This window comes from Lampetra planeri, unplaced genomic scaffold (genome assembly GCF_965212315.1).
Source record: "Lampetra planeri unplaced genomic scaffold, kcLamPlan1.2.h2 scaffold_1305, whole genome shotgun sequence".
Classification (NCBI taxonomy): Eukaryota; Metazoa; Chordata; class Hyperoartia; order Petromyzontiformes; family Petromyzontidae; genus Lampetra; species Lampetra planeri.
In genome coordinates, this window is record NW_027614022.1 from 1 (window position 1) to 27,088 (window position 27,088).

Genomic DNA, 27,088 nt, shown 5'->3' on the forward strand with positions numbered 1-27,088 from the left:
ATTTCAGAGTGTTTTCCAGTCTGGACCGTCTTTCAAAGATTCACTGAGATGCATGAATTCAAAACAGGCGGGAGTGTACTTATTGAAAAGGAGATAATGTTCAAATGAAATATCAAGAGTTGTGTGCTCCAGCTGATTGCACACCAATAGACTGTTAACTAAAGGACCTTGTTTGACGCCACAGAGACCAGAACCTGCCATGAACACACGCACACACACATTAGCATATAGCAGCCTCTGGATGACATTTGGTTGTCACATTCTGATGTATTCAGTCAGCGTGAAAGGATAATGTGTTTTTTTTTTTAAATTAACCCATTAACACTGACGGTATCTTTCATGCTAGCATACTTTGGAGTACCGTGATTACGCCACTCTTCTCTCATCAGTACAGTTCGAGCTGAGACGTGTCACTCTGTTCCTCTACCTGGTGTGAAGGAGAAAAAGGTGGATGAAAGCTGACAACAGCTGCCATTCACTCTGTTGACATAAGCTGACAAATCATTACCGTAATGACAGCAGCTTCAGGGGCAAGCATGAAACTGTGTGGCATGTTCATGCACCCGTAGGTGTGAAAGTGAGTGTGAATGGTCGTCCAGGTTAAACCCCGACGTTCACCCGTCGACAACTGGGATCGGCTCCAGCACAACTGAGACCCGTAACCGGAGCAACGGGGAAGATGAACGAACCCCAACTTGGATGTGAAGTAAAACTTTATAGACGTTTTCTCCGTCTCCCAGCAGTTGGATGTTTTCCCCTTCTTCACAACAGGTAGAGGAACCGAGTGACCTATCTCAGCGTTTGACGTTTTTGTAAATAGTAATTACTCCAAAATAGGATTATGTCTGAATTGAAGGGATTCATTGGGTTTTTTTCCTCCATCCTTTGCATGTAGGGACAAACACTGAGGTTCATTCTTTAACATGCCCAGAAGGTGAAGCTCTTTCACAGGCTAAAGCACTTCAGAGTGTGTTCTCACCCTTCCTCGATGGTGACCCCATGCATGATAATGGTGTTGGTGATTTTGACTTTCTCTTTTACAGTGGTGGAGCTTCCGATGGTGGACCTCTTTATTGAAGTCTTATCTGCTACCTGGCACAGGGCTCCTATGATACTGTCTGAACCCATCTGAGGGAAAATGCACAAACAAAAATGTTACAAAGACATACACACATATTTGAGCTTGTTTAAGAGATGTGAGGAAGCTGTTTCAATGAATCTGAGCAGTGGACTGACTTCTGGTACCAGTGGATGACACGTACCTGACATCTCTCAGAGATGACAGCTGAAGGATGGACGGCTGGCTCCTCAAACAGCTTTGGAGCCTGATAAGACAAACACAGGAACATTAAAGCTCATTGGAAAAAACTTTGAGCAGAAGTATACAAAACCAAATGACAATTTGGTCTTAGCCAAACACTCTAGATTCAGGAGACTCTGTAGGACTCACCAGCCGGTTTGCTTCTATGTAGGCAGCTAGAGTGTTGACACGGTAACAAAGGCCCTGGTCCATGATGTGAACATAGCATCGAAGCTTTCCTCCGTGGTAAGCCTCGCTCATATCCCCGTGATGGTCGTTCCAACAGGAGCGCTCCTGAGCCAGCTGGAGGAGCTCGTCTCGTGAAGAGAAGAAGAGCTCTAGGCAGAGAGCAGCAGCTGATGTTGATGTAATGAGCCAAGGTTTTCTAACTCCGACATGTAGGCAGTGTCACTTACCCTGGTTTGTGGAGATCTCTGTCTTTTTCTGACTCTGATCATCTGCGTCATCTTTCATTTTCTGACTGACAACTGGTTTGGAAAACTGCTTGCGCACCAGAAAAGGCACTAGCTCTCCGTGGATTGATGAGATGGAGCTGCGGTGAATAAAAAGGAAAATGCAATCAGGTGACATGCTCTAAAGTAAATCCCACAACAGTCTCATCTGTAACTGTCCCTTATCTGAACAGGGAAAGACAGGAAATGAATAAATACTGTGGATGTACTACCTGAGTTTTTCAGTCTCTTCACCTTACAGAGCAAGACACGCCCTTTTATCCCTCTATGCAGTCAGTCCACATCAAATAAAAACTTCATGCAGAATTACTCCAAAAGTATCAGACAGATTCTGTTGCTACATGAACTGTTGCTACTCTTTTTTGTCAAACAATGTTTTTTTTCTTTCTTGCATTCAAATATAAGCAACATTGAATGAAAGGAGAAACAGGTTTGGTGAAAAGTTTGAGGATAACCATTTCAGGGTTAGTGAGAAACTGAATTAAAACATTGGAAACGTTTACATGTAAAAAAGAGGATCTTTAATTTATTTTTTATTTATATGGGCTAATGGTCATTTAGGTGGCATGAAAATTCAGGAGTAATGTATGTATTCTTGTATTAAAAAAAAAAAAAACTAATTAAACAAGCCAACTAGTTGATGCATAATCTGTTTTTAAAATAACTTCCTAATGGCAGCTTTGAAATGCAGATAGATAAGATTATGCTTTCAAGTTTCTCTGCGTGGAGATCATTTCCACTTAGTTTCTTTTTCCCTGAGAGTTGGTCTCCAGCACCCCACACTACCCTTCACGTTGTCCACTCATACTTTGTTTCAAAGGCAGATTAGAATTTGAATGACAAAAGAAAAACAGCAGTTACTCTGCCTCCTACTCCTTCAGCCACAAAGAGCTGGGATGAGAAAGGAAGAATGACAGGAGCAAACTGCACTGGTATGAAGTACCAGGATGTCCTTACAGTACAGACAATACACAGACATGGGCACATTATTGGAACTGTCAGTGGGTGTAATGTGGAAGGTACATGGATCTCAGTGGAACAGATGTTCAAAGCTGTCACATGAAGTATTCCAAATGAATGACACACTTGTCCACTGCGCTGCATGTTGTACTAATGTGTTGACTGGCCAAGTGGTCCAAGGACAGGCTCCTCCACTGCTGTTTCCAGTGGCTACAGTAAAGTAGACAACAAGCTTTGTTGTAAAGTATCCAAACTTTCCAGGAGCTGCTGTTTTCATGGTCCTGGGAATCACATTACCTCAAAATATTACTCAATCTTTATAACCATCTTCTCTAAAGATGGGATGACACAGCAGCTCTTCTGTTTGAAAATGAAGTTAAGATAACACACAGATACAGGTTGCTGCCACATTGTGTTGTTGATGCAGCCGAGACAGAGATTTTGTACAACCACACCTGAGAATGAATAGATAAAGAGTTACCAACTGACAAACTGTGGCTCAGTTAATGTAATTCATTCATTCATCATCTTCTGCTTATTCCGGTTGTAGGTCATGGTGGAACTGATCCCAGCTGTAGGGCCAGGTAGCTGTATACCAGGAAGGTTCTCAGTTTGCTTCCTGGCCCGGGCTCTTTCTATGTTTGCATGCTCTCCCCATGTCTGCGCTGGTTCTCTCCAGATTCTCTGGCTTCGTCCCACCTCCAAAAGCATGCTGAGGTTAACTGGTCAATCTAACTTGTCCGTACCCCGCCGTTCGCCACACCCGTGACCCGTAACCGGAATAAGCAGAAGAAGACAAATGATCCATATGAGGTGAGCATGTGACTGCGTTTCCTGTTTGTAGCCTAGTTTAGACTTTAGTGTTGAATTGATGTGCACATGCACCTCCCAGCAGGCTGCAGCTGTGATTGGACTGTTTCGGTCGCCTCCTGTTAGTTTCTCAACTTGTTCAGCTGTATTTCCATCTCTCCGGGGTTTGCTCTTTGGTAAAATGAAAGACATTATTGTTAAATATGTTAGTGCTACAGAGATGCCCCTGCCTTCATGTAAGGGCTCATGGTAGTTTGGTATTTTAGTCAGACAGACTGAAATTATTCACATCATAACACAGTCAACATATTTGTCTAAATAATCCATGATGGGTGAGCGTGGTCAGTTGTGACATATCTTGGGCTCTTTGTTTTGCATGAAGCCTGGCTGGCCGCTGTAGAGTCTAAAGGCCTAACAGCCTGCCTCGGTGACACATCGTAAAACATATTAACACCTTGCAGGACTACCCTGCTAACTGGGGAGTTCAAAGTCTTACACACCACGTAAGCCTGTATAACATTTGCTACAGATTAGCTCTGGGTCAATGTTGGTGGAGTGTCTATGCATGGGCTTCATGTTGGCATGATGTTGGCACCCTGTAAATGAAGGCTTCAAATTTAGGATGGGTTATTGTTCAAATATGTGCTTCTCCATTAAAAACAAGGAAATGACTCACTTGTTGTCGGTAAGAAAGTCCACCACTGCTTTTTTCAGACAGTAGAGGTGAGCGTCCACTAGGCCAGTTTTGATGTGCATCCTGGGATGTCTGCCAAACAGTGAAAATATCATCAACAAATCATATCTTTGTTTTGTTTTTTTTTTACATGATGAAATAGGATATTGAAATGAGAACAGATGAACACGATATTCCAGAGACCAGAAAACAAACAAAACATGGACATTTCTTAAAATCTCCCATGGAATTGAAGCACATCTGCGAGAAAGCAGACAACCACTAGCTCACATGGAAGACACAGACTGGGGACATCTGTCTCTTGTCTTGCTCCAGCTACTGTGTATGTCAGCCCAAAGACAAGACAGCTGAGCCAGTGAGACAGGTTTATGTCATCTGAGTGATGCACTCACTCACTCACTCACTCACTCACTCTCACTCACTCACTCACTCACTCACTCAACATGTGATATTTATGACACAAGAGCCAAAAAATAGCATGTCATCCTTCAGATTTTAATCAACAAATCCATCCTCACCACTTCATCCTCTGACTCCCTATCTTCATCTTTCTCAGTTCTTACTCCAAAATAGACCAATCCATTGCTTTAACCGGCTAGACAGTTTTCTCAGCACACTGAAGTGATTTACATTTTCAAGTTAAATCTGCTACTGAATTCAGTGGTCTGCATCTCATTACCACACAATACCTGAACTCAAAAAACACTAAATTAAAAGCAGAAATATGTTTCATATGAGCCAGCGATTAAAAATGATGTTCTCATCCTGAATCCTGAATCGGTGGGCCCTTTGCTCTGCAAGCTGTGGTGCAGAACTGCTGAGATAAACCTCTCATGCTCGCTGGCAGAACATGCCTGTTGTTTGTCACTGACCCCATCATAAGGAACACCTGTGCAGTGTCCATGGCTCCAATCTGTTCTCCATCAACTGGATTATTTGAAGTGTGTGAGAAGGTCAGTTACACTCAGAGCGAAAAATGCACTGAATGGGTTTCACACGTCCACTCAGAGTGAGCTGCTCGGAGCGGGAGTTGATCAGTTTGAGCCAAACCAACTGTGACATCGTCGTCCTGAGCAACAAGATCAAAAATCCTCCGTAGCCACTTTTCATCGTCGTAGTAACAATTTCTAATTTACGGTACCAAGTGACTGAAGTGTTCTTCTCGATTTGGGGGTTGCTATGGACACAGAGTGAATGCTCAGCTAGTGGTTAGTCTAACGTGCTCAGAGCTCAGTCACAGCTGCTTAATGCACCCATTATCTGTAAGAAACACTCCCTTTGAGTGACAAGCTCGTAGAGCCTCTAAATACAAAAGAATTAGACTTTACAAAGGCAGAAAATGAACGGATACTACTCATATCATACTACTACTACGGTCACACTGCAGGTGTTAATGCCCAATTCCGATTTATTGCTTAAATCCGATTTTTTTGTTTGGCTGTTCACATTACATCTTAAATGTGGCCTGTCCACGGACTGCTGTGTGAGATGCTCAGGCTCCTGAAGTGCATGCGCAGTTGTTCTTCAATGACATCACACACACACACACCGTTGTCTTCATAAGTGAACATGACAACGAGCATGGCAACCACTAGTCTAACGTTTCATGTCACGGGTTTCACGAAGGAAGAAATACATTTCATTACATTTGTCTGCGCGTCTCCCGCTCTCTCTCACGCCACAGCCTGCGGGTCTTTCATTTACAAAACAACACAATGTGTGAGGATGACGTGAAAGTCGCATTTGATGCGACCTGACTGTTCAGACTGCGGTTGCATTCAAAAAATCAGATATGTATCCCATTCAGTACCACATTTTAAAGTGGCCTGAATCGGATTTTAAAATGTCAGATTCAGTGCGACTTGTGCTTTTTCCCCACTGTCAAAAGCAAATCGGACATTCAGGTCATGTAAGGTCAGGTCATGTAAGGTCATACCTATATGTCACTGAAGTCTACATTGAGCAAAAATAGAAACACTCATTTTTCGTGTGCTGAATTCAAAGATCCAACACTTTTTCTGTGAACATAGAAGGCCCATTTCTCTCAAATTCTGTTCACAAATCTGTCTAATCCGTGTTAGTGAGCACTTCTCCTTTGCTAAGATCATCCATCCACCTCACAGGTGTGACATATCAATATGCTGATTGGACTGCAGGGTTAATGCACAGCTGTGTCTTAAACTGGCCACACTAAAAGGCCACTCTAAAACAGTTTTACTGGGTCTGGCGGGGTCAGAAAAAGCAGTCAGTATACGCCCATCCAGAGCATTCCAAACACATTCAATGCTGACATCAGCATACCGCTCACCAGACACACCGTGTGCCATCTGCCTGTGCTGGGACTCATCTGTGAAGAACACCTCTTCAAACTGCCAGGCGCCATTGAATCGATCGATCATCGGTTACGATGAGAACTGCAGTCAGGTGCATACACCAATGGGGACGCGGGATGTGGAGGTCCTGGGCTGGTGTGGTTACACATGGTCTGAGGTTGTGAGGCCAGGATGGATGTACTGCATGAAACAGCTTATGGTTGAGAAATGAGCATTCAATTCACAGGGAACAGCTGTGGTGGACATTCCTGCAGTCAGCATGGCAAGTGAACACTCCCTCAAAACATGTGACACCTGTGGCATTGTGCTGTGTGATAAACTGCACATTTTGGAGCGGTCTTTTAGTGTGGCCAGCCTACGACACACCTGTGGAGCAATCTGTCCAGTCAGCATCTTGATATACCACATCTTTGAGGTGGATGGATGATCTCAGCAAAGGACAAGTGCTCACTAACACAGATTACACAGATTTGTGAGCAATGTTTGAGAGAAATGGACCTTTGTGTACATAGAATAAATCTTTGAGCTCAGCTCATGAAAATGGGAGCAAAAACAAGTGTTGTGTTTATGTTTTTGTTCAGTGTACTTCCTTCAGTTTTCAAGCTTTCCCATCTCGCTTCCTTTCACCTCGGCACACCCAGCTGCAGCATAAATAGAGTGACTCAGGAGGACTACTTGGTCACACACATTTTATAGCCAGATGTTGAAAGCCATAGGGTGATGTACAGAGTTGTAGTAACTACAGAGGGATAAAGTTGATGAGCCATACCATGAAGGTTTGGGAAAGAGTAGTTGAAGCCAGGTTGAGACAGGAAGTGGAGATTTGTGAACAGCAGTATGGTTTCATGCCTAGAAAGAGCACCACAGATGCAATATTTGCACTGAGGATGCTGATGGAGAAGTACAGAGAAGGTAGGAAGGAGCTGCATTGTGTTTTTGTAGATTTAGAGAAGGCATATGACAGGGTGCCAAGAGAGGAATTGTGGTTTTGTATGAGGAAGTCAGAGAAGTATGTTCGCTTGGTGCAGGACATGTATGAAGGTAGTAGAACAGTGGTGAGGTGTGCTGTTGGAAGGACAGAAGACTTCAAGGTAGAGGTAGGACTGCATCAAGGATCGGCCCTGAGCCCCTTCTTGTTTGCTTTGGTTATGGATAGGTTGACAGATGAGGTCAGACAGGAGTCTCCCTGGACTATGATGTTTGCAGATGACATTGTGATCTGTAGTGAGAGTAGGCAGCAGTTGGAAGAGAACCTAGAAAGGTGGAGGTTTGCTCTAGAGAGAAGAGGAATGAAGGTCAGTCGTAGCAAGACAGAGTATATGTGCATAAATGAAAGGGAGACAAGTGGAAAAGTGAGGTTACAGGGAGCAGAGGTGGTGAAGGTGCAGGAGTTTAAGTACTTAGGATCAACAGTGCAGAGTAGTGGAGACTGTGGAAGAGAAGTGAAGAATAGGGTGCAGGCAGGGTGGAACAGCTGGAGAAAAGTGTCAGGAGTGATTTGTGATAGAAGAGTCTCAGCTAAGGTGAAGGGAAAGGTTTACAGGACTGTGGTTAGACCAGCTATGATGTATGGTTTAGAGACACTAGCGATAGGCAGAAGACAGGAGGCAGAGCTGGAGGTGGCAGAGTTAAAGATGCTGAGATTCTCTTTAGGAGTGACCAGGATGGACAGGATTAGGAATGAGGTCATCAGAGGGACAACACAGACAGGAAGGTTAGGAGAAAAAGCTAGAGAGGCTAGATTAAGATGGTTTGGACATGTGCAGAGGAGGGACAGTGGATACATTGGTAGGAGAATGTTAGAGATGGAGTTGCCAGGTAGGAGACAGAGAGGATGGCCAAAGAGGAGGTTTATAGATGCAGTGAGGAAGGACATGGAGGTAGTTGGAGTCCGAGTAGAGGATACAGAGAACAGGGAAAGATGGAAATCGATGATTCGCTGTGGCAACCCCTGAAGAGGGACAAAGCCGAAAGGAGAAGAAGATGTTGAACGCCATAAACCTGTGTGTTTTAATCAAGAAGCATAGCAACACATGTGCATGCTCTGAGAGTGTATGTCATGATAAAAATGTATTTAATTCATGCAGCATTTCCCAGGTGGGCATTAGTCTGTTATAGCCTATACTCGACTTTTCTGTTATAAGAAAAAATAAGAAAAAAACACTTGTGTGTTCCCAATTCATGCTTCCATGCATTGAACTGACCCAACGCCATAGCTCTGCACTGAATCACCCCGTATTTCATTTTTTTCCTGGTCATCAGTGTTTTTCTGTCTTTACTTCAGGTGATAGCTACTGTAAGTCAGTGGATCTTGTTACACCTTGTTACAGTACATCAACAACACCGGCACAATTCAGGTCCTTCTGGTTGGTTCTATTTTCTGGCCAAACACAGAAGTCGCACTCCGAGAGCTGGGAAATTCACGTGACATAAACATGCTGATGATGAAAGTACTTTTCTATTCCATTCCATTCAATTCAGTTTTTGATGACTGCAGAGGTCCACATAGCCACGTTGCATAGTTACGTTTCAGAGGCGCACATCAAGCTATGCCGTGCGTGATGATTTGGCAAACATCCAACGGAACTTCACAGTCTGCTCAGGGTCATCTATGAGACCTGTGTGAAGACAAATAGCTAGAATATACAGACACTCACCGCAGTGGTGAAAGTGAACTGGCAATACTAGACAGGGCAGGAGGATTGAGCCTCCATTTCCTCCGTTTATTGGGTGTGGAGGTGGAGTAATGTTATATCCAGAGTCAATGTCATAGAATGAAAACAAGAAACGTTGCTGAAGTGGGATTTGGCCGACAAGTAACTTTGGCTAAGTTAGCTAGCGAGTTATCGAGTTATTACCGATCAAAGAAAAAGGCGCCGATTCCATGTGCATTTTGATGCCAAGGAAATCCTTCCTATGAGTCCATCCAGCATCTGCTTCTCCAATATTGACTCTGGTTTTTGCTCTTCTCTGGTCAATCTGCCTCTGTGATTCATAACACCGGGGCTGTGAAGCTGCTGCTGCACGGCTTGCAGACTCCGTCTTCTGTGCCAAGCACAGAGACCGCATCTGGCAACTCAAAATGCACCAATTGCTATCAACACATTGTCGGACCTGTCGAAAAACATAAAATTATTAATTCACACTACATAGAATTTTTTTCAGGAAAAGCTACACTTTCATTCTGTGCCCCTCTAAACCCACTGTGGACACACACACACATTATATATAAATCTTCTCGACCACCTGGGCGGTGTCTCCTTCGGACTTGGGTCCTCTACCAGAGGCTTGGGAGCCTGAGGGTTCTGCGCAGGATCTTAGCTGTTCCTAGCATTGCGCTCTTTTGGACAGAGATCTCTGATGTTGTTCCTGGTATCTGCTGGAGCCATTCTCCCAGCTTGGGGGTCACTGCCCCTAGTGTCCTAATCACCCCTGGTACTACTGTTGCCTTCACACCCCACATCCTCTCTATCTCCTCTTTCAGCCCTTGGTATTTCTCGAGCTACTCATGTTCATTCTTCCTGATGTTGGCATCACTGGGGATTGCTACGTCTATCACCACCACTATGTCAGGCGTGTGTGTGTGTGTGTGTGTATATATATATATATATATAGTGAAATAGATTGTGAAATTAGAGACTCCAGAGACCATAATTCAGCGACGCTGAAGCAAATGTGATAATGCTGCCTCAGTAGAAATGTAAATACAGTAAGGTTGTTATTAAAAAAAAAAGGCTGTTATTCACATCGGCAGTAATGACATTTGATTACGACAATCGGAAGTAACTAAAGTGAGTGTTAAGTTGGTGTGTGATTTTGCCAAAACAATGTCGGACAACATAATCTTTTCTGGACCACTGCCAAATGGAACAAGTCATGACAAGTTTAGCCGCATGTCTTCATTCAATCAATGGCTCTCAAGGTGGTGTCCCAATAATAATGTGGACTTCTGGACTTTTAGATAACTGGCAGCCATTCTGGGGAAAACGTGGTCTCATGAGAAGAGATGGCATCCAACCTTGCGATGCCATCTCTTCTATGAAGGAACTTGGAGACCTTTGTCAGAACACCCCCCACCTGACAATCCAGTGTGGAGATTGCAGAGTGGAAAATGCAGAGCTGTAGTCTCGCTGACTGTGTTATCGGCAGCATCCACCCCAAAATCTCCCACAAAAGCACGAAGATTTGCATCTTCCGCATCTCATCAAGTATGATGATTTGATGGCTTCTTTGTATTTCACCTTCTGGCTCCGCTCCAAACTTTGTCGGTTGGGTGACCGGTTCGGATTTGCCTGTGTGCTCACACTCTGTTTCCTTAACTATATGTGCTTAGGATCCTCAGGTTAGAACTTCAAATGATGTGTATTATGTTTACATCCAATTATGCACTTTGCCTGTCAGAACAGTTCTTCAGTGTGCTGACATCTTGTCTGTGAATCCACATGACTCCCAATGCATGTTATGTCCAAATACTCGAGGACTGGTTTGAACGCCGTATTTGACACTATTGCTCCTCTGAAAACTATTGAACTAAAATCAATGAGGTCAGTGCCATGGTACAACTCAGAGACGCACAAACATAAACAGGCACTGCATAGATTAGAAGGAAAATGGGGCTCCACACAGGTGGAGGAGGACAATAAAAACCCTAGGAGTTATATTCGGTCAGGACCTGTCCTTTAACTCCGACGTAAAACAAATTTCAAAGATAGCTTTCTTTCACCTGCTGAATATCGCAAAATACCGGCATTTCCTGTCCCATAAGGAGGCTGGAAAAACTAGTCCACGGATTTGTGACTTCCAGGTTGGATTACTGAAATTCCTTATTATAAAGTTGTCCCTATAACTCTCTGAAGACCTTTCAGCTGGTCCAAAATGCTGCTGCTCAAGTTCTGACAGGAACTCGGAAAAGAGATCACATATCCCCAGTGCTTTTACACTGGGTCCATGTAAAATATAGAATATACTTCAAAACTCTTTTCCTCACCTATAAAGCCCTGAACAGTCAGGCTCCCTCTTATCTCAGAAATCTTACAGAACCATATCACCCACCTAGAACATTACACTTGCAGAACCTAGACCTGCTTGTGGTTCAGAGAATCTCTGAAACCACAATGAGTGTTCAGCTACCAGGCTCCCGTCCTGTGGAACTACCTTCTGGATTCAGGGGGCTGTCACCCTCTCTTTATTAAAACACAGACTTAAATCCTTCCTCTCCGACAGAGGAAGTTAGGACTGGCTCAGGGTCGACTTGAACCAGCCGTTAGTTATGCTGCTATAGGTCTAGACTGTCAGGGAAACATTACACACAAAACACTTTCCCCCTTCTTGATCCTTTCACCCCGGCAGAAGAGATGTTCAGTGCAGATGTTCAGTGCAGGTACGGAAGGCTCTCCCTTACTCTACTTCCCTTCAGGTAAATTTACACTGGAAGCATCTGCGACGCATAACGACTGCACCGCAGCTCCGCTGGTGATCGTGGCCAAGTCAATCAGAGTGTTCACACCAGCTGCGCTGCAGCATGTTTCAGCAGTGTCTCTGGAGCGACTGTTGGGGCCACCCTGACAAAGATACAATTTTTTTCTATTTTGGTGCGCAGCCGCAGCTGAGACGAATCAATTACCATAGAGCAGATTGCTCAGACTGGACCCATTAAAGTGCTCACAGCATCAAGCGTACTCGTGTCCGCATGATCATAAACTGTGAGCTTTGTGCGCTCAGGCCTGGTATGTTTGGGGATATTGTTATCAGTTTCCATGCCAGCTGCCAATTAAAGCTTGATGAGCCACGCAGTGAGTATGTGCTTACAGACTTGAGTGTACTGTGGGCGGAGAGGAGTGTTGGGGCTCTGCAGTCATCAGAGCTTCAAGCGCACTGCCGCTTCATAGTTTCCCATAAAATTTCAGTGAAACCCTACATTTCCCACAATCCTTGATTGTTGTTTACATTTTTCTACCATGCGTCCTCAAGAGACACTCTGCCTGCTGGCATTGCAAAGCATTGAAATACAGAGACTGGGTATGTTTGTGGTCGTTAAATGTCATAAGAGACGAGGAAGAGGGAGTATGTCACACTGGTGAAGGACATGCGAAGTATTGATGCTTGAAATCCTTTTCGATATTTAAGAATGCCAGCTGATAAATTCAACCATCTAGTTAGGCACCTTGCCCTGATCCTTCTGCACCTTAGGAGTCAGCCCTCACCCATCAGCGCTGCACAGAGGATGGCTGTCGCTCTGAGAGTACTCGCTACCCACTGCTCAGGTGTCAAATCTAATGCAGGTCAATGTAAAACATGCCAAATAGTGTATAGTGTGACATCAGTGAGCGGAGCTGAGTCCATGCGGTCGTAAAATTTGAGCTTTTCATGCACTGGTCTTGGGGAATGTCCCCTTGGGGAATGCGGAACTCCACGGAAGTTCTACCTGAGTATGTTTGGGCCTTCAATAGGTCGGTCAAATTTTTTTCCAATCAAGAGAATTCTGAAATTATCTCATGACCCCCGCTCGGCAGCTCGCGACGCCCACTTTGGGAACCCTTGGTCTAACCGAAAGAGGGTGCAGTATTGTGCAGACTGTAAAGTCTGTATGTACCCTAAAGGATGAAGCAGCATGACGAGTTTGTGCAGATTGGTTTGATGTTATTACCGATGTTATTGCTGCTGGTTTAGCATGATTATAAGGGAACAACCATGATCCTTCCCAATGCTAAGCAGAAATGATTTAACTAGTTTCCCCCACAACATTTTAGATGTGAATTTGTTAATGTGAATGTGTCACAACATTAAGGAAAGGATCTGTACAGACAGATGTGTGTCGTTACACTCCTGCAGTGTGCCAGTGCTCAGGATGAGGACAAAGGATGTATGGTTGCCCAATCTCGAGGGCTGCAAGTATGTCTGGTAAATTTCCATGGGAATTAAAACTGGGGAATTCTGAAAATGCTGCTAGTTATAGCAGCGTGCCGTCAAACGGGTAGCTTCAGTAGTCTGGTGGAATGGAGTGTTTGAGGCGTGAGGACCAGTCTGAAGAAACCGCTTTATTCATGTTGGAATGAGGGGCACTGACCATAGCCATTCATGGAGGTGATGCTAGTTTTCTTTTTTCCTTTTTTCTTTACTTATTTCAATTCAATTCAAAATAAACGTCAAGTACCAGAAAATGTGTATTTATCATTTATGCTGAACACTGTGATAAGTCTGTTCAATCTGGAATCTGGATTGATTAGATTTTAATTATTATATTATGATGTTTTCTCTCTGTCTGTGTGTGTGTGTGTGTAGATGAGACACCTGCAGCTGGGTGGAACTGATGGGCTAAACAGTCTAATCTTGTAAAACCTACAACACCTACACCTACTACACCCACACAGTCACTGTGTTTCCATGACACAGTCACATAGTACTACTAGTAAATACTAGTAAATACTATACTTTTCAGTTGCATACACCTATTAAACTAAAGGTCTGTACCTATGTAGATCAGCTGTGAGTTGTACTGAACATGGCAATGATAAACTGAGGTATAATATTGATGAAATTGTACTTAGATTTCAGGTTGTTAGTATCATAAAATTTAAGTTCATTAACTGTGAACATTTTCATAATGTACTTGTACTTATTTTTACTGAAACAGAGGCAAAAGTATGGAGTTGTTGTTATTTATAGGTCATTATGGAATAATTTTAATGGTCCACTGAGATCAAACTGGGCTGAATGCGACCTGAACTAATGTGTGTTTCATATCCCTGGCTGAGGGCCTCTTTTGATTATTAGGAGACACTGACTGATTTAAAGTTGAACTTACTATACCACCAAACCATATAGCTGCAGTGCTATAAATACAAAATTGCACAATGACAAGAAAGACTTATTTCTTTAAACTTACTTCCTCAAGATAGATTTCCTAATTGTTATCCCATCCTCCAGATCTGCCTCGTTGGCCATAAAGAGCAGCCTCTTTCCTGACTGATCAACACCCACAAAGTCTCTCTGCTCAGCTGTGGAGAAACACACACTGCTTTATATCCAATAACACTAACAGAACACTAAACTGGTCAATTATTATTATTATTATTATTATTATTATTATTATTATTATTATCTTAATAATAATAATACTAATAATTATAATTATTTATTCTATCATATCAACATTACAACAACAAGTGGAATATTAGCTGTAGCATAGGTACAAGTGATAAAATTAAAATAAAATGTTAATCACAATGTGTTGTCAAAGATATTCTGTTGAAAAGAGCATAAACCTGACAAAGGTGACAATCATTAAATCAGAAGTTTAGCTGGTTGAAGATAAAGTCAGTGATTTTTGTTCTATGTTTTTCTGAAAAAACTGAAACGGTTACCTGTCTTCTTCTTGCCCTTCTGGCCTGGGACAGTCTCAGTGAATTCATGGACTTTGCTCATAAGCATTGCTAGCGTAGCATTGTGGGCCCTGAATAGATCAACCACTTCTTTGAGTGCCAGAGAGCCAGGCTCTGTTATCAGGTCACAACTCAGCACCAGGATGTCCGTCTGAGGAGGAAGGTTGGATAGAGAGGTCAGATGTCATACAGTAAAAAGACCATAGCATGCAGGATCTCAAGAGTGGTTTCCATCTCGTCTTCTCTCTCAACAACAATAACATATTTAGTTTTAAAAGTTTCTGAACTATTTCTAAAATATTTATGATAATAATTTCAATTTTTTAGACAGGAAGTCTAATAAATTTGTTCAACACTTTAAGGTGGCAACAATTTTCTACTGAGGATTACTGCATGCAGTAGGCTCTATATCGATGAATGATGCACGGCACCTAATAGGGAACGCAACTGTCTTTCCTAGTTCCATGGCAGCGCAGACGTCATTTCCAGACTCTGGGCTCAGATGTTCTAACTAACAACTGCATTTGCGCTGTTCGGGGCGTGTCGGTCTACAAAGGAGGAGTGGAGGTCACAGTCACAGCGCACTGGTATTTTTCACAGACTCTACGTTTGTGACAGGCAAAAACCCAGCCGAAAGTCAGTAGTGCATCATGACCATGTCAGTTACTTTAAGAGCTCATCATCAAGATGTGTCTCTATAGCACAAGACCCTGCTGAGACACACACGCAAACACCCAAACGATTACAAGTAAAACCATGTGTACATGGATATATTCATCAAAAACACATCTTTATGATATTAATAATGCTAACAATACTGATAATAATCAGAATGATCTAATCACAGTAATAATCTATCCATCCATCTTCCTCCTCATCATCTGGGGATGGGTCTGGGGGGAGAGGGAAATCTGGGACTGGGTTGCGGTGGCAGCAGCCCGAGAAGGGACTTCCCTCTCCCCAGACACATCCCCAGCTCTTGCAGGAGGACCCCAAAGCGTTCTCAGATCAGCCGAGTGAACATAGTCACTCCAGCGTGTCCTGGGTCTTCCCTGGGGTCTCCTCCCGGTGGGACATGTCTTGAATACCTCCCTATGGAGGTGTCCAGGGGGCATCCGACACAGATGTGTGAGCCACATCAGCTGGCTCCTCTCAATGTGAAGGAGCAGCAGATCTACTCCTCACCCTGTCAGAGATCTTGTTCTTTCGGTTACGATCCAAAGTGCATGACCAAAGGTGAGGGTAGGAATGTATATTGACCGGCAGATTGAGAGCTTGACCTTTCGGCTCAGCTCCTTCTTCAACAAGGTCCACCACAGAGACCGCATCACTGCAGCCGCTGCACCGGTCCACCTGTCAATCTCACACTCCATCCTTCCCTCATGTAGATGGTGTCTGTCAATACGGAAACCAACGTGACAAATAGTGGAAAAAAGATAGAAATAGAGAGAGAGAGTTTTGCGGTGCTCCTTGCACTTTGGCATGTTCGTCAAAATAGAGCCCAGGGACCAAATCTAGCGCGTACACACACTTATCTGATCTGCAATAAGGTGACTTAACTTTTCTGACAGAAATAATTTATGTTTTCAGATTGTCTGTTTAGGGAGGAGGTTAGTACTCATGAATGTTTCCATTAGAATAGTTCAATCATGTTGAGTTGGTGGGTATACAAGGAAAATGTGACTTGACTTTATTTGTATATTCTGCATTCTTTTTTAATTTGTCAACAATCTGCAAGTAGATGAGTAGGTGACAATTTCAAGGTTTCACGTTCAAGTCTGGACTGGTGCACATCTGAAGCAGTAACATAAAATAAAATAAAAGTACAAACAAATAAAACTAATAATGAAGAAATAAATCTGTATTACGTTACTTTAATGCTGGGACCACCACTGGGAGGACAATAATGAAATGAATGTGAGTAAACAACAAATAAGGATGGGGTCAGAATCAAGGAGAAAAGACACGTTTGTTGCTGCATGGAATGATGAAATATAGAACCAATAAAGATGACATGTCTGCCAAATCATTTAAATTTTCATTCAATTTTATTATATTTAATTCTGGCAGAGATGGATACTAACATATGAATTAGTAGCCTTCTCTTGTTTTCTCTCAACTAAGATGGGGGACTGACTATGACAAATGATAAAGGGTTGAAAACTGAAAAATATAGACACGGAGTACAACTGCAAAGACTCAACAGTCACAGACTATTTGCAGTATCCCAAGTATGAAATAAACTGAGGTAAAGCTAAACTGCGTTGAAGCTCTGCTTGTGAATTCCATTCACAGATCTGTTACGCTACATCAGAGCAAAAGGTATGTGTGTGCATGTGTGTGTTTCCCTGCGTGCCCACATTGATGTTTGTGTATGCAGGATCCATCGCTCTGTCCAGCAATGAGGGCTGTCAGCATGAGCACTAATCCCACCATTAGTACCAGCAGTCTTACTTACAACATATCTTTGCTCTGTCTGCCCAAGAGTAGATGGTAAAGAAAGTGTGTGCAAACATCCAAAGTAAGAAAGACAGGAATTTTTCCATTGTCCCTACTTGTAGAATTTGAATGTGTAAATGTGGCCGATTCGATCCGTATATCGATACACTGCCCCCTGCCGATACGATGCAATACGATTCAAAACCTGTTCACAATGTAATTCATTCATGATTTGACAACGATTTGAATTCATACAATGTGATTCAATTCAATACAATCCATGAATCCTACTTAAAAAGAAGATGCAATTCAATATGGTCCAATGGTCAATAAGGAATCGGGGAATCTTTCCATCTCTCATACAATGAATATGTGACAATGAAGTAAACCTCAGTGAGACATCGGTGTTCAGAAAATGAAACGACTAAAGAACCGTACATGAGCAGTGAATTTACATGTGAAGCTGAGTAGAACTGTATGTGCGGTGGGGTGGTATCAGTGTGGTCACAGGGGATGTAGTTGACTCACAGGCAACTTGGAGCATAACCTGGTCGCAGCTACCAACTCTGGGATTCCCAGACCAATCAGCTCAACCCAAAACAACATTCACAAAGGCAAGCTTCCACACATGTTCAAAAAAAGATACACACACACACACACACACATACACATACACGGGGCAAAAGCATGTGGCTGGCAAATTCCACAAACACTCAGGCGACAGCAGAGTGGAGTCAGCTGGAAAGAAAGAGACACTTTGGTCTTTCAACAGCCAGAAACTGGACAGGTCAGGACCACACACACTCACAGTGCCACACACAAGCTCACTTTGTGCCAGTGCTGCTGACATCAACCAAAATGGCTGCTCAACCCTTTGAAGGAAAGCATGTATGGTGACAGTGTCTTTCGATGTTGTGAAGAAAACAGTGTGAATGTGTCTTTTTAAATTACTTCTCCTCACCCACTACAATAACTAAACGATAAAAGCAGACACCAAAGAACAAATAAATGTCAAACCAGTAGAATTGGTTTGACTGTTTTAACTGTTTAGCAAATGAAAATACACTGCTATCGAAGATTCGGGACTCACACAGACCCTCTCACAGAAAAAAACAACCAACCTTAAGCATTGTTAGGAATGTATGCAGATACTCAAACGATTACTGCAGTGTCAAGAAGAGCTAATCCATGGTCATTTGTGGTTTGGGTTTCTTAGAGTAGAGTCGATTAGAGTAGCATTTGTTGTTGTTCTGAGAGGCTTCCTAACTATGCTTATCTGTCTGCTTGCTGGCTCCTGCTGCATAATCACCTTGAAGATGGGCGTCATAGCTATGGTAACCTCCAGCTCTCACGCCTCTTTGTCTGCACTCGCCGTCATGTGTCTTAAAGGTCAACAAACATTTTGCACCAAAGATAAAACCTTTTGATTCAGCGATTCCAGTTCCAATATAGTTATGTGTGTGTGCACATACACCCATGTGCCAAAACCTGAGGGATAACAGCAATGTCAGAGAGGCTCTAAGCCAGGGGGATCCCATATCCAGCAGGTTTTAGACGTCACCCTGCTCCTACACACCTGATTAGAATCAGCTGCTTGTTGTCAGGGCTCTGCAGAACTTCACAGAGACTGATTAAGGTGATCAGGTGAGCGAGGACTGGTTTGGGAACCCCTGCTTTAAGCCTACAAAGTGCATGAGAATTACACCTTTCACTAACGTTTGGTAAAAGACCAAACATTCCCATCCACTGTTTGAAGCCTTAAGAAAATGAAATGTTGTTGTAATCTCTCTTTTAGCATGAATGTACACAGATTTTTGTGAGTATTTTGTTCGATAGGCTACAGCTAATCCCTTTATGGAAGGGTGTTTGTATCGAGATGAATGACTGTGTGTGTGTGTGTGTGTGTGTGTGTGTCCGCGTCCTGTACTCACCCGTCCGACAATTTGAATTTGTTGACTGAGCTATGGTTCTTCACTCATCACCCTCCAGTGTCTGAGTGTATGTAACTATTCTAACAGGCTGCTCAAAGGATTAGGAACCTGACTATTGTCAACGGGAACATGCTGCAGCTTGTCTGTCTGTGTGTGTGTGTGGCTGTCTTGTCTGTCTGTCTGTGTGTGTGTGTATGTGGCTGTCTTGTCTGTGTGTGTGTGTATGTGGCTGTCTTGTCTGTCTGTCTGTGTATGTGGCTGTCTTGTCTGTCTGTGTGTGTCTTGTCTGTCTTGCCTGTCTGTCTGCGTGTGTGTCTTGTCTGTCTGCGTGTGTGTCTTGTCTGTCTGTCTGTCTGTGTGTGTGTGTCTTGTCTGTCTGCGTGTGTGTCTTGTCTGTCTTGTCTGTCTGTCTGTCTGTGTGTGTGTGTGTGTGTGTCTTGTCTGTCTGCGTGTGTGTCTTGTCTGTCTGTCTGTCTGTCTGTCTGCGTGTGTGTCTTGTCTGTCTGCGTGTGTGTCTGCGTGTGTGTATGTGTCTGTCTGCGTGTGTGTCTGTCTGTCTGTCTGTGTGTGTGTGCGTCTTGTCTGTCTGTGTGTGTGCGTCTGTCTTGTCTGTCTGTGTGCGTCTGTCTTGTCTGTCTGTGTGTGTGTGTGTGTGTGTGTGTCTGTCTCTCTGTCCGTCTGTGTCTCACTGCTGTAGAAAATTGTAAATCTGATGCATACAACATAGAAAATGTGAATGCAGTGAAATCAATGTCGTTACTATCTTGTGACATGTCCAAGACACTAATTACCTGCAACGCCCCAACCACCTACTTCTTCTTCTTCTTCTTCTTCTTTCGGCTTTGTCCCTCTTCAGGGGTTGCCACAGCGAATCATCGATTTCCATCTTTCCCTGTTCTCTGTATCCTCTACTCTGACTCCAACTACCTCCATGTCCTCCCTCACTGCATCTATAAACCTCCTCTTTGGTCTTCCTCTCTGTCTCCTACCTGGCAACTCTCCACTGTCCCTCCTCTGCACATGTCCAAACCATCTCAATCTAGCCTCCCTAGCTTTTTCTCCTCTTTCCTGTCTGTGTTGTCCCTCTGATGACCTCATTCCTAATCCTGTCCATCCTGGTCACTCCTAAAGAGAATCTCAGCATCTTTAACTCTGCCACCTCCAGCTCTGCCTCCTGTCTTCTGCCTATCGCTAGTGTCTCGAAACCATACATCATAGCTGGTCTAACCACAGTCCTGTAAACCTTTCCCTTCACCTTAGCTGAAACTCTTCTATCACAAATCACTCCTGACACTTTTCTCCAGCTGTTCAACCACCTACTATTCATATTATTAGAAATGAGATATTTGTTGTGTTTTTTTTTTTTTTCACAATAATCAACAGTGACAACATGCATTGAAACTGGCATTTAAAGGGTTAAAACTGTGAAAATTCCGGTACTGGTATTACTTTTGGTACTTTTGAACACAGCAGAGCTGGCTGAGGAGATATGCAAAGAAGCAGAAAAAATATTGATTTGTGATTTTTCAACAGTTTGATTTTGCCGGTACATTTTTGGTCTGAAGTGTCCTCAGTGTCGTCAAAATTTTAAAAAATATGCCAAAACAGTAGCCTTCCTGCAAGATTTCATGCCATAGGCTGTAATATAAGCCACATTAATCAGCAAATCAAACCAAAAAAACAGTCCATTGTGCCAAAATTTGTACCCTGAAGGTTAAAAATTTGTTTTTGTCTAGGGAAATCAAAAGTGATTTGGAAATAACACAGAACAAAGAATTAGTTCCTTATACCCATTATCAACCCATTTCACAAAAGTAATTGCCTTAGAAATATATAAACAGGTCCAAACTACACAGACACATTTTTATTGACAGAGGAAGTCAGTCCGAGCCACGGCATAAACAGTGGACAACAACAAATCAAACACAAATGTGGCACAGATGTGTTCCATGACAGGGAGAACAAATAGTGCACTGGGTAAACGGGCAGGACAGGAGTCTTAACCATGTACTCATTTGTTTACAGAGAACTGATGAACGGAGGGGGGGGGGGGTATCTGTGGTCAGGAAGCAGAGGGCTCAGGTTCGGGGTCAGGGACACCATGTCACAGTGTGTATCTTAAATAAGTGAAATGAGGCACTTAGAAGCCTAGGCCATCTGGCGGAGTGAAAAGCAGCTCAGCAAACATTACACCCAATGCACGACATCACCTTCCCAGACAAATTTCTAATTTCTTCCTGCACACGTGGTTGATATTACAGAAAAAAGGTTTAGCCACATACAGCCAGAACAGCCAGCCAAGCGTGAGGAGATATTGGTAGAGAAGGCCAAAAAGTACATTGGACTTCAATAACCGACGGTATGTTTTATATCAGTCTGGTCTAATTTCCCATGTACACAATAAAAAATATGTATTAAATCATTATAAATATATAATATGGCTGATAGCTTGAAGAAAGGGGATTACGATAGTTTCTATTCTATTTTGTATGATGAGCAACACTTTACACAAACACATGTTTTTATGACAATATTATATTAAATAATATAGTACGAAGAAATACTACTTATAACAAACACTGATTTATTTCATATCATTTTAAAGTCATATAGAAACAATCCAAATATGTGTAGACAAAAAAAACACACCCACCTTTATCCTAGGCTGGATGTGTCTGAGGGCGTCTGCAGTTCCCAAGTCTGCATCCTCCTGGATAGTAACTATGTCCAGTTTCATCTTCATCTCCTGCTTCAGTTTCGGATCTGTGCTCATCAACTTCTGGACCTCTTTGGTGGTGATCACTATCACCTCTGAAACCATAGAAAATGGATCAGTGAAAAGCACAGTGCTGTCAGCACAATCATGTGTAACATTTTATCTAAATGTATAGCTTTCTAGTTTTATGAATACATAATTTAATAGGACAAATCAGAATATGTTGCAGAGAATTTCATTACTTAGTATACAACTGTCTAAATGAACGAGAATGAGCTCTCTATTAATCTACTATCAACATACATGAAGGCATCAAAACAGCCTTGTTAAAAACATAACTGAAGTCCACCAATGGTGTGGGGCCCCACATGAAAAACAGAAATATGCCACATTATGGAATAACCTGGCTTTACATATTTGGAAGAAAGCAATTTTTGGAAACAATGGTTTGCAAAGGGAATGAGTAAAATAGGTGAATGGAGAATTCAACACAGAAAGGGTCAATTTACACAATTGATACATGTGACAAATCCAGTAAGGGACTTCCTACATCTGCCTGAGATAGCACACACAAGCAGCAGTGTTTTGCCAGGTTTTCAGCAGACTAAACAAGGATATCTGCAGGAGTTTGAAGACTATATGGAGGAGAGTTTGGAATGTGAACTAGGTGAAGAAAGAATGGAGGAGAATAATAGCAAACTCAGGAAAACACATCAGGGAGGAAGTTAACCCAATATACGTTAATACACAGATCTTTTCACACCTTCGAGACTCCATAGGATGGATAGCATGGGTTTATTACCTGATAATCTCTGCTGGGAATGTGGAACAAAGGCAGGGACTTTCCTTCATGTGCTATGGGAATGTAGTTTGTTACAGCCATTTTGTTACAGCCATTTTGGGGGAAAGTGACTTACACTTGTGAAAGTCTCTGGAGATAGATGCTATGTGTGTGTGTATATGTCGGTACCATACACCAGGGATCCACTGTGACCCCGTGTGACCAAGGTGTCCAAAATGTGTAAAATCAAGAAGAAAATAAAAACTTTAAAATAGAAAAAAAACAACATAACTGGGCCATTTCAGTTTTCTTGTTCCTGTCCATCTTTCTTGAGTCCATCTGGTTTAATAAGCCCTGTCTGAAATAAAATGTTTTTCTACAGGGCATTCGCTCACTATTGCTGTGTCAGCCTAGTAAAAAACTGAATTGCAGGGCTTTGGCTAGCTGGCTGCACACAATAAACTGCTGGCCACACAGGATGACTATGTACAGAAACAGTTTTATTTAGGGTAGTGAGGAGCTACAGCTTTTTACAATGAACAGTCCTGTTTACTGTCAAGAAACAGCATTTTGCAACTAATCCCTTTATAAGTCCTCTGTTTCTGTGCCGATTGCACGCTGCTGGAGAGTAAATTTATCAAATCAACTTTATTTATGGAGCACATTTAAAAGATCCCCAAGGGAAGCCAAAGTGCTGTACATATGAATAAGGGAAATAGGTTAAAAAAGTTAAAAAAGACAAAAAAAAAAAACAGATTCATTCGGCAGTTCTGCATTTGTGGATGCCATACAAGATGAGTTACGTTGTGTTAAAGGCCAGAGAAAAACAGTGTGTTTTTAAAATGCGATTCAAAATCCGGGAGAGAGGAGGTGTGTCTAACAGTTAACGGTAGCTCGTTCCAGAGCTTATGTGCAGCAGTCACAAACGCTCTGTCACCTCTAAGATTCAGCCATGTTTTAGGGACCGCAAGAAGCAGCTGGTCAACTGATCTTAGGGATCATGTTGGGCAGTAAGGCTGAAGCAGCTCTGATAAATATGACGGAGCAAGATTTAGATTTTAGATTTAGACAGGAAACGCACACCTGACAATGGTTGATGGGGCGCTGTCAAGTTGGCTGAAATACATTTAAAAAATGCTGCCCAGTTGTAAATGCAGTGAAATGAGCAATGTGGGATATTTATGTTTCGTTTGTTCGTTTGTTGATTTTGATCCACAAGCAGGACAACACACAAACATTGTAAGAGAAAGATTTTTACAAAACAGCTATTTTGAGAAATATGCATTCATCTTCATCTTTATCTGCTTAGTCCAGTAACGGGTCGTGGTGCTGGAGCCGATCCCAGCTGTCAACTGGCGGACGGCAGGGTACTCCTGGACGAGTTGCCAGCTCATCGCAGGGCCACATTTATTTCATTTCTGTGGAACTATTGCCTGAACCTTTTATGGATTTTGCAATATATTTGCAATAATGTAATACACAAGACTGTCCTGGTCATCATACATGTTTAAAATATGAGAGAAAAAAAAATGCTGACCAAAGTCTGTGACTACAGTCACGACCGTTACTACCATTCCTCATTGGGGCAGCAGGTTTAAATACATTAAACGGTTTTAAAGGCACAACGTGCGGAGGACTTCTCCTACTCATCCTTTTGGAAATTTTATTGCCTCCTCTTCCCTTGCTGTATGTGACTCCGGTCTTTTTCGACTTTAGATATGCCATTATCTTTTTGACATTGCTCTCGCTTCCATTTACATTCCATGACATTACATTAATATATTCTACCCCATTTCTTTCCCATTTACAACTGGTATGCTGTGACTGCCTGTGACTACCCATTTTATCAAAATACTATCGTGAAGAGATACCATGTGGCAATCACATCCTCATTTCTAAAACCTGCTGTCTGAGGGTTACAACTATCAATAAAGGAACAAACAACACAAACTCCACACATCCGAGACACTCGCCCAGCTCCCTGTGGTGTTGTGTGAGCCCCTAACTGCTGTGGTCTGCCTCCCTTCAGTATACACCTGCACCTTCAGTTTTCACGGCATCAAAGGTGGTAACAAGGAAATGGTCACTGTCTCTGCTTCCCTAATTATATTTGCACATAGGATCCTTAAATTATGGCCTTAGGCGACATGTATTACCGATATTTATATCCAATTATGTATTTTTGCACATCCGCAGCTTTTTCAGTGTGCTGCCATCTTGTCTGTGATCCCACGTGACTCCTGCTGGGATACACAGGTCACCACTGCTGAGTCACGGTGTTCACGCTCAGGATATAAACTGGTTAGCGAAAAGACTGGATCCAGCACCAACAGAGCAGTGCACTGGATTCATCAAACCCATGTGGGCCTGCACACTCATGGTCTAAGTAACTTGAGGAGACTTTCAACATTCTGTTTTCCTTGTCATTTGGACTGACACCTCTCCTGCTAGCTAACACTCACATCTGCAACATCTGTTTTTTCAAAAGTGACAACTCTAAGCTGGTGAACCAGTAAAAAGAAGACACAGTCTTACATATTCTTCCCACATTAATGTTAAACTACCATTTATTCCAAAAATAGTACATTAAAATTACACCAGCCCTGTAATTCCTTATTTACATTTTATATGGAAAATATCAAAAACAGTGTATAACTGTAAGATGTCCCCAACTCTACCAACAATACATGAATGGTGAAAGTCACTTTGGCTGCCCACATCCAACTGGGACAGAGTGGCACACTTCAGGACACTGCTGCAGTAAAATGTCTTCTAAGTCTACTTTACTAACTCAGACAGTCTTGGTCTGTTGACACTGAGACTCAGTCACTGAAAAGACAATTGTTTCTGGACTTCGAACTTGCCAAAATGAAATGAATATGATATAAAGAAAAAAAACAATCTCTCACCCTCGAAGCCAACACTCTCCAAGAGGTTAAGTGGGTACCATATGAGGGGCTTGTTGCCAACAGGCAGCATTGCTTTGGGGGTGTTGTAAGTCAAATCAGTCATTCGAGACCCACCACCAGCTGCCATCAGTACCCGCCTGGAGTTCCATGATGCCACCTAGGGATGAGAGAGATGGAGAGACATACAGAATGCTGATGTCATATTAGAAGGACATGAATGCAGCAGGCTCACAAGGGAGTCAAGAAGCCACATGATAACGTGCAGACATTCATTCATCTTCTGCCGCTTATTCCAGTTACAGGTAATGGGTGTGCTGGAGCCGATCCCAGCTGGCAACAGGTGAAATTCAGGGTACACCCTGGATGAGTCACCAGCTCATTGCAGAAGACATACAAGATGAAGAACAAATAATGTGTGGTTCAGTCCTGTGTGGTGATGTCAAAATTAGATGTCAATTGTCCAACACTACACAAAACTCTGCTGCTACTGTGTGCGACATTTGCACATCTGTAAATTCTTGTTGTTGATATTTATGGTCATGTGTATTTACTTGCGCTCATTTATTGTCGCTCATTATCTCTCTTTTTGAACTACTCTGAAACATTTTCGAATTGAATTGAACTGAATGACTAATTAGTGGCTAATGTGGAGAACTTGCGTTCAACAAGAGCAAATGTGCTCAAAGGAGTTCTTCACTGAAGCAGCTTTACTACTCAAATAAGGTTTCTATCACCGCTGTGTACCTCTGAATACAGGCAAACAGAATAACGGTGATATCAGTAATTGTTTCTACTTAAAGTTTGGATCTGATCAAATGGACTGCCTCAAACATCTGGTCAGGCCAGCTGCTGGCTAAGTTCAAAACGTTTCACAACAGGACGACGGGATTCCAACTGTAAAGCTGAGCGTCTCAGAAGCGAGTCGTACCTGTGGTAGTCTGCCTCGTTCCGGCTGAACGTTTACCTGACTAAGACACCGCCGATGCACACATTAGCTGGTGTGTTAGCATCGGCTAACAGCAAAACGCAAAGAGACAACGTCCTGCTTTCGTTACGTCTTACAAGCAGTGGACGTCGTCTGCTGATCGGTGAGTAACTTTTTCTAATAAGCGACAATATGACACGGTTAATAACGGGGCTAAATCACGTTAGCAGGCTTTAATGGAAAGAAGCTAACTGCTGACATGTATGACGACACCTGGAGGTGTTCACTGAAATACGTCCGGAGGGAAACTATGTCCGCGGTAGTACGGTTCCTACAGACAGGAAAAAAAGGAGAGAGAGAACATAAAAATGGAGGAGAGGGGAGTGTGGTATATTGGATTTCTGTGGCCAAATGGTGCAATAGTTTGATATAAGGG

The 27,088-nt window shown here is 42.7% G+C and overlaps 1 protein-coding gene across 1 annotated transcript; it reads right to left on the minus strand.

Annotated features, from left to right (window-relative positions):
• Nucleotides 1-975: 975 nt before the first annotated feature.
• Nucleotides 976-25,884, minus strand: LOC144739110 (translation initiation factor eIF2B subunit gamma-like; the record flags this gene model as incomplete). The annotated part of the gene is made up of 9 exons (XM_078622089.1): nucleotides 976-1,128; nucleotides 1,263-1,325; nucleotides 1,451-1,638; nucleotides 1,717-1,853; nucleotides 4,220-4,309; nucleotides 14,456-14,567; nucleotides 14,934-15,102; nucleotides 21,975-22,132; nucleotides 25,728-25,884. Coding segments are annotated over 9 exons (1,227 nt in total), but the record flags the coding sequence as incomplete, so codon positions are not given.
• Between the last annotated feature and the right edge of the window lie 1,204 nt (nucleotides 25,885-27,088).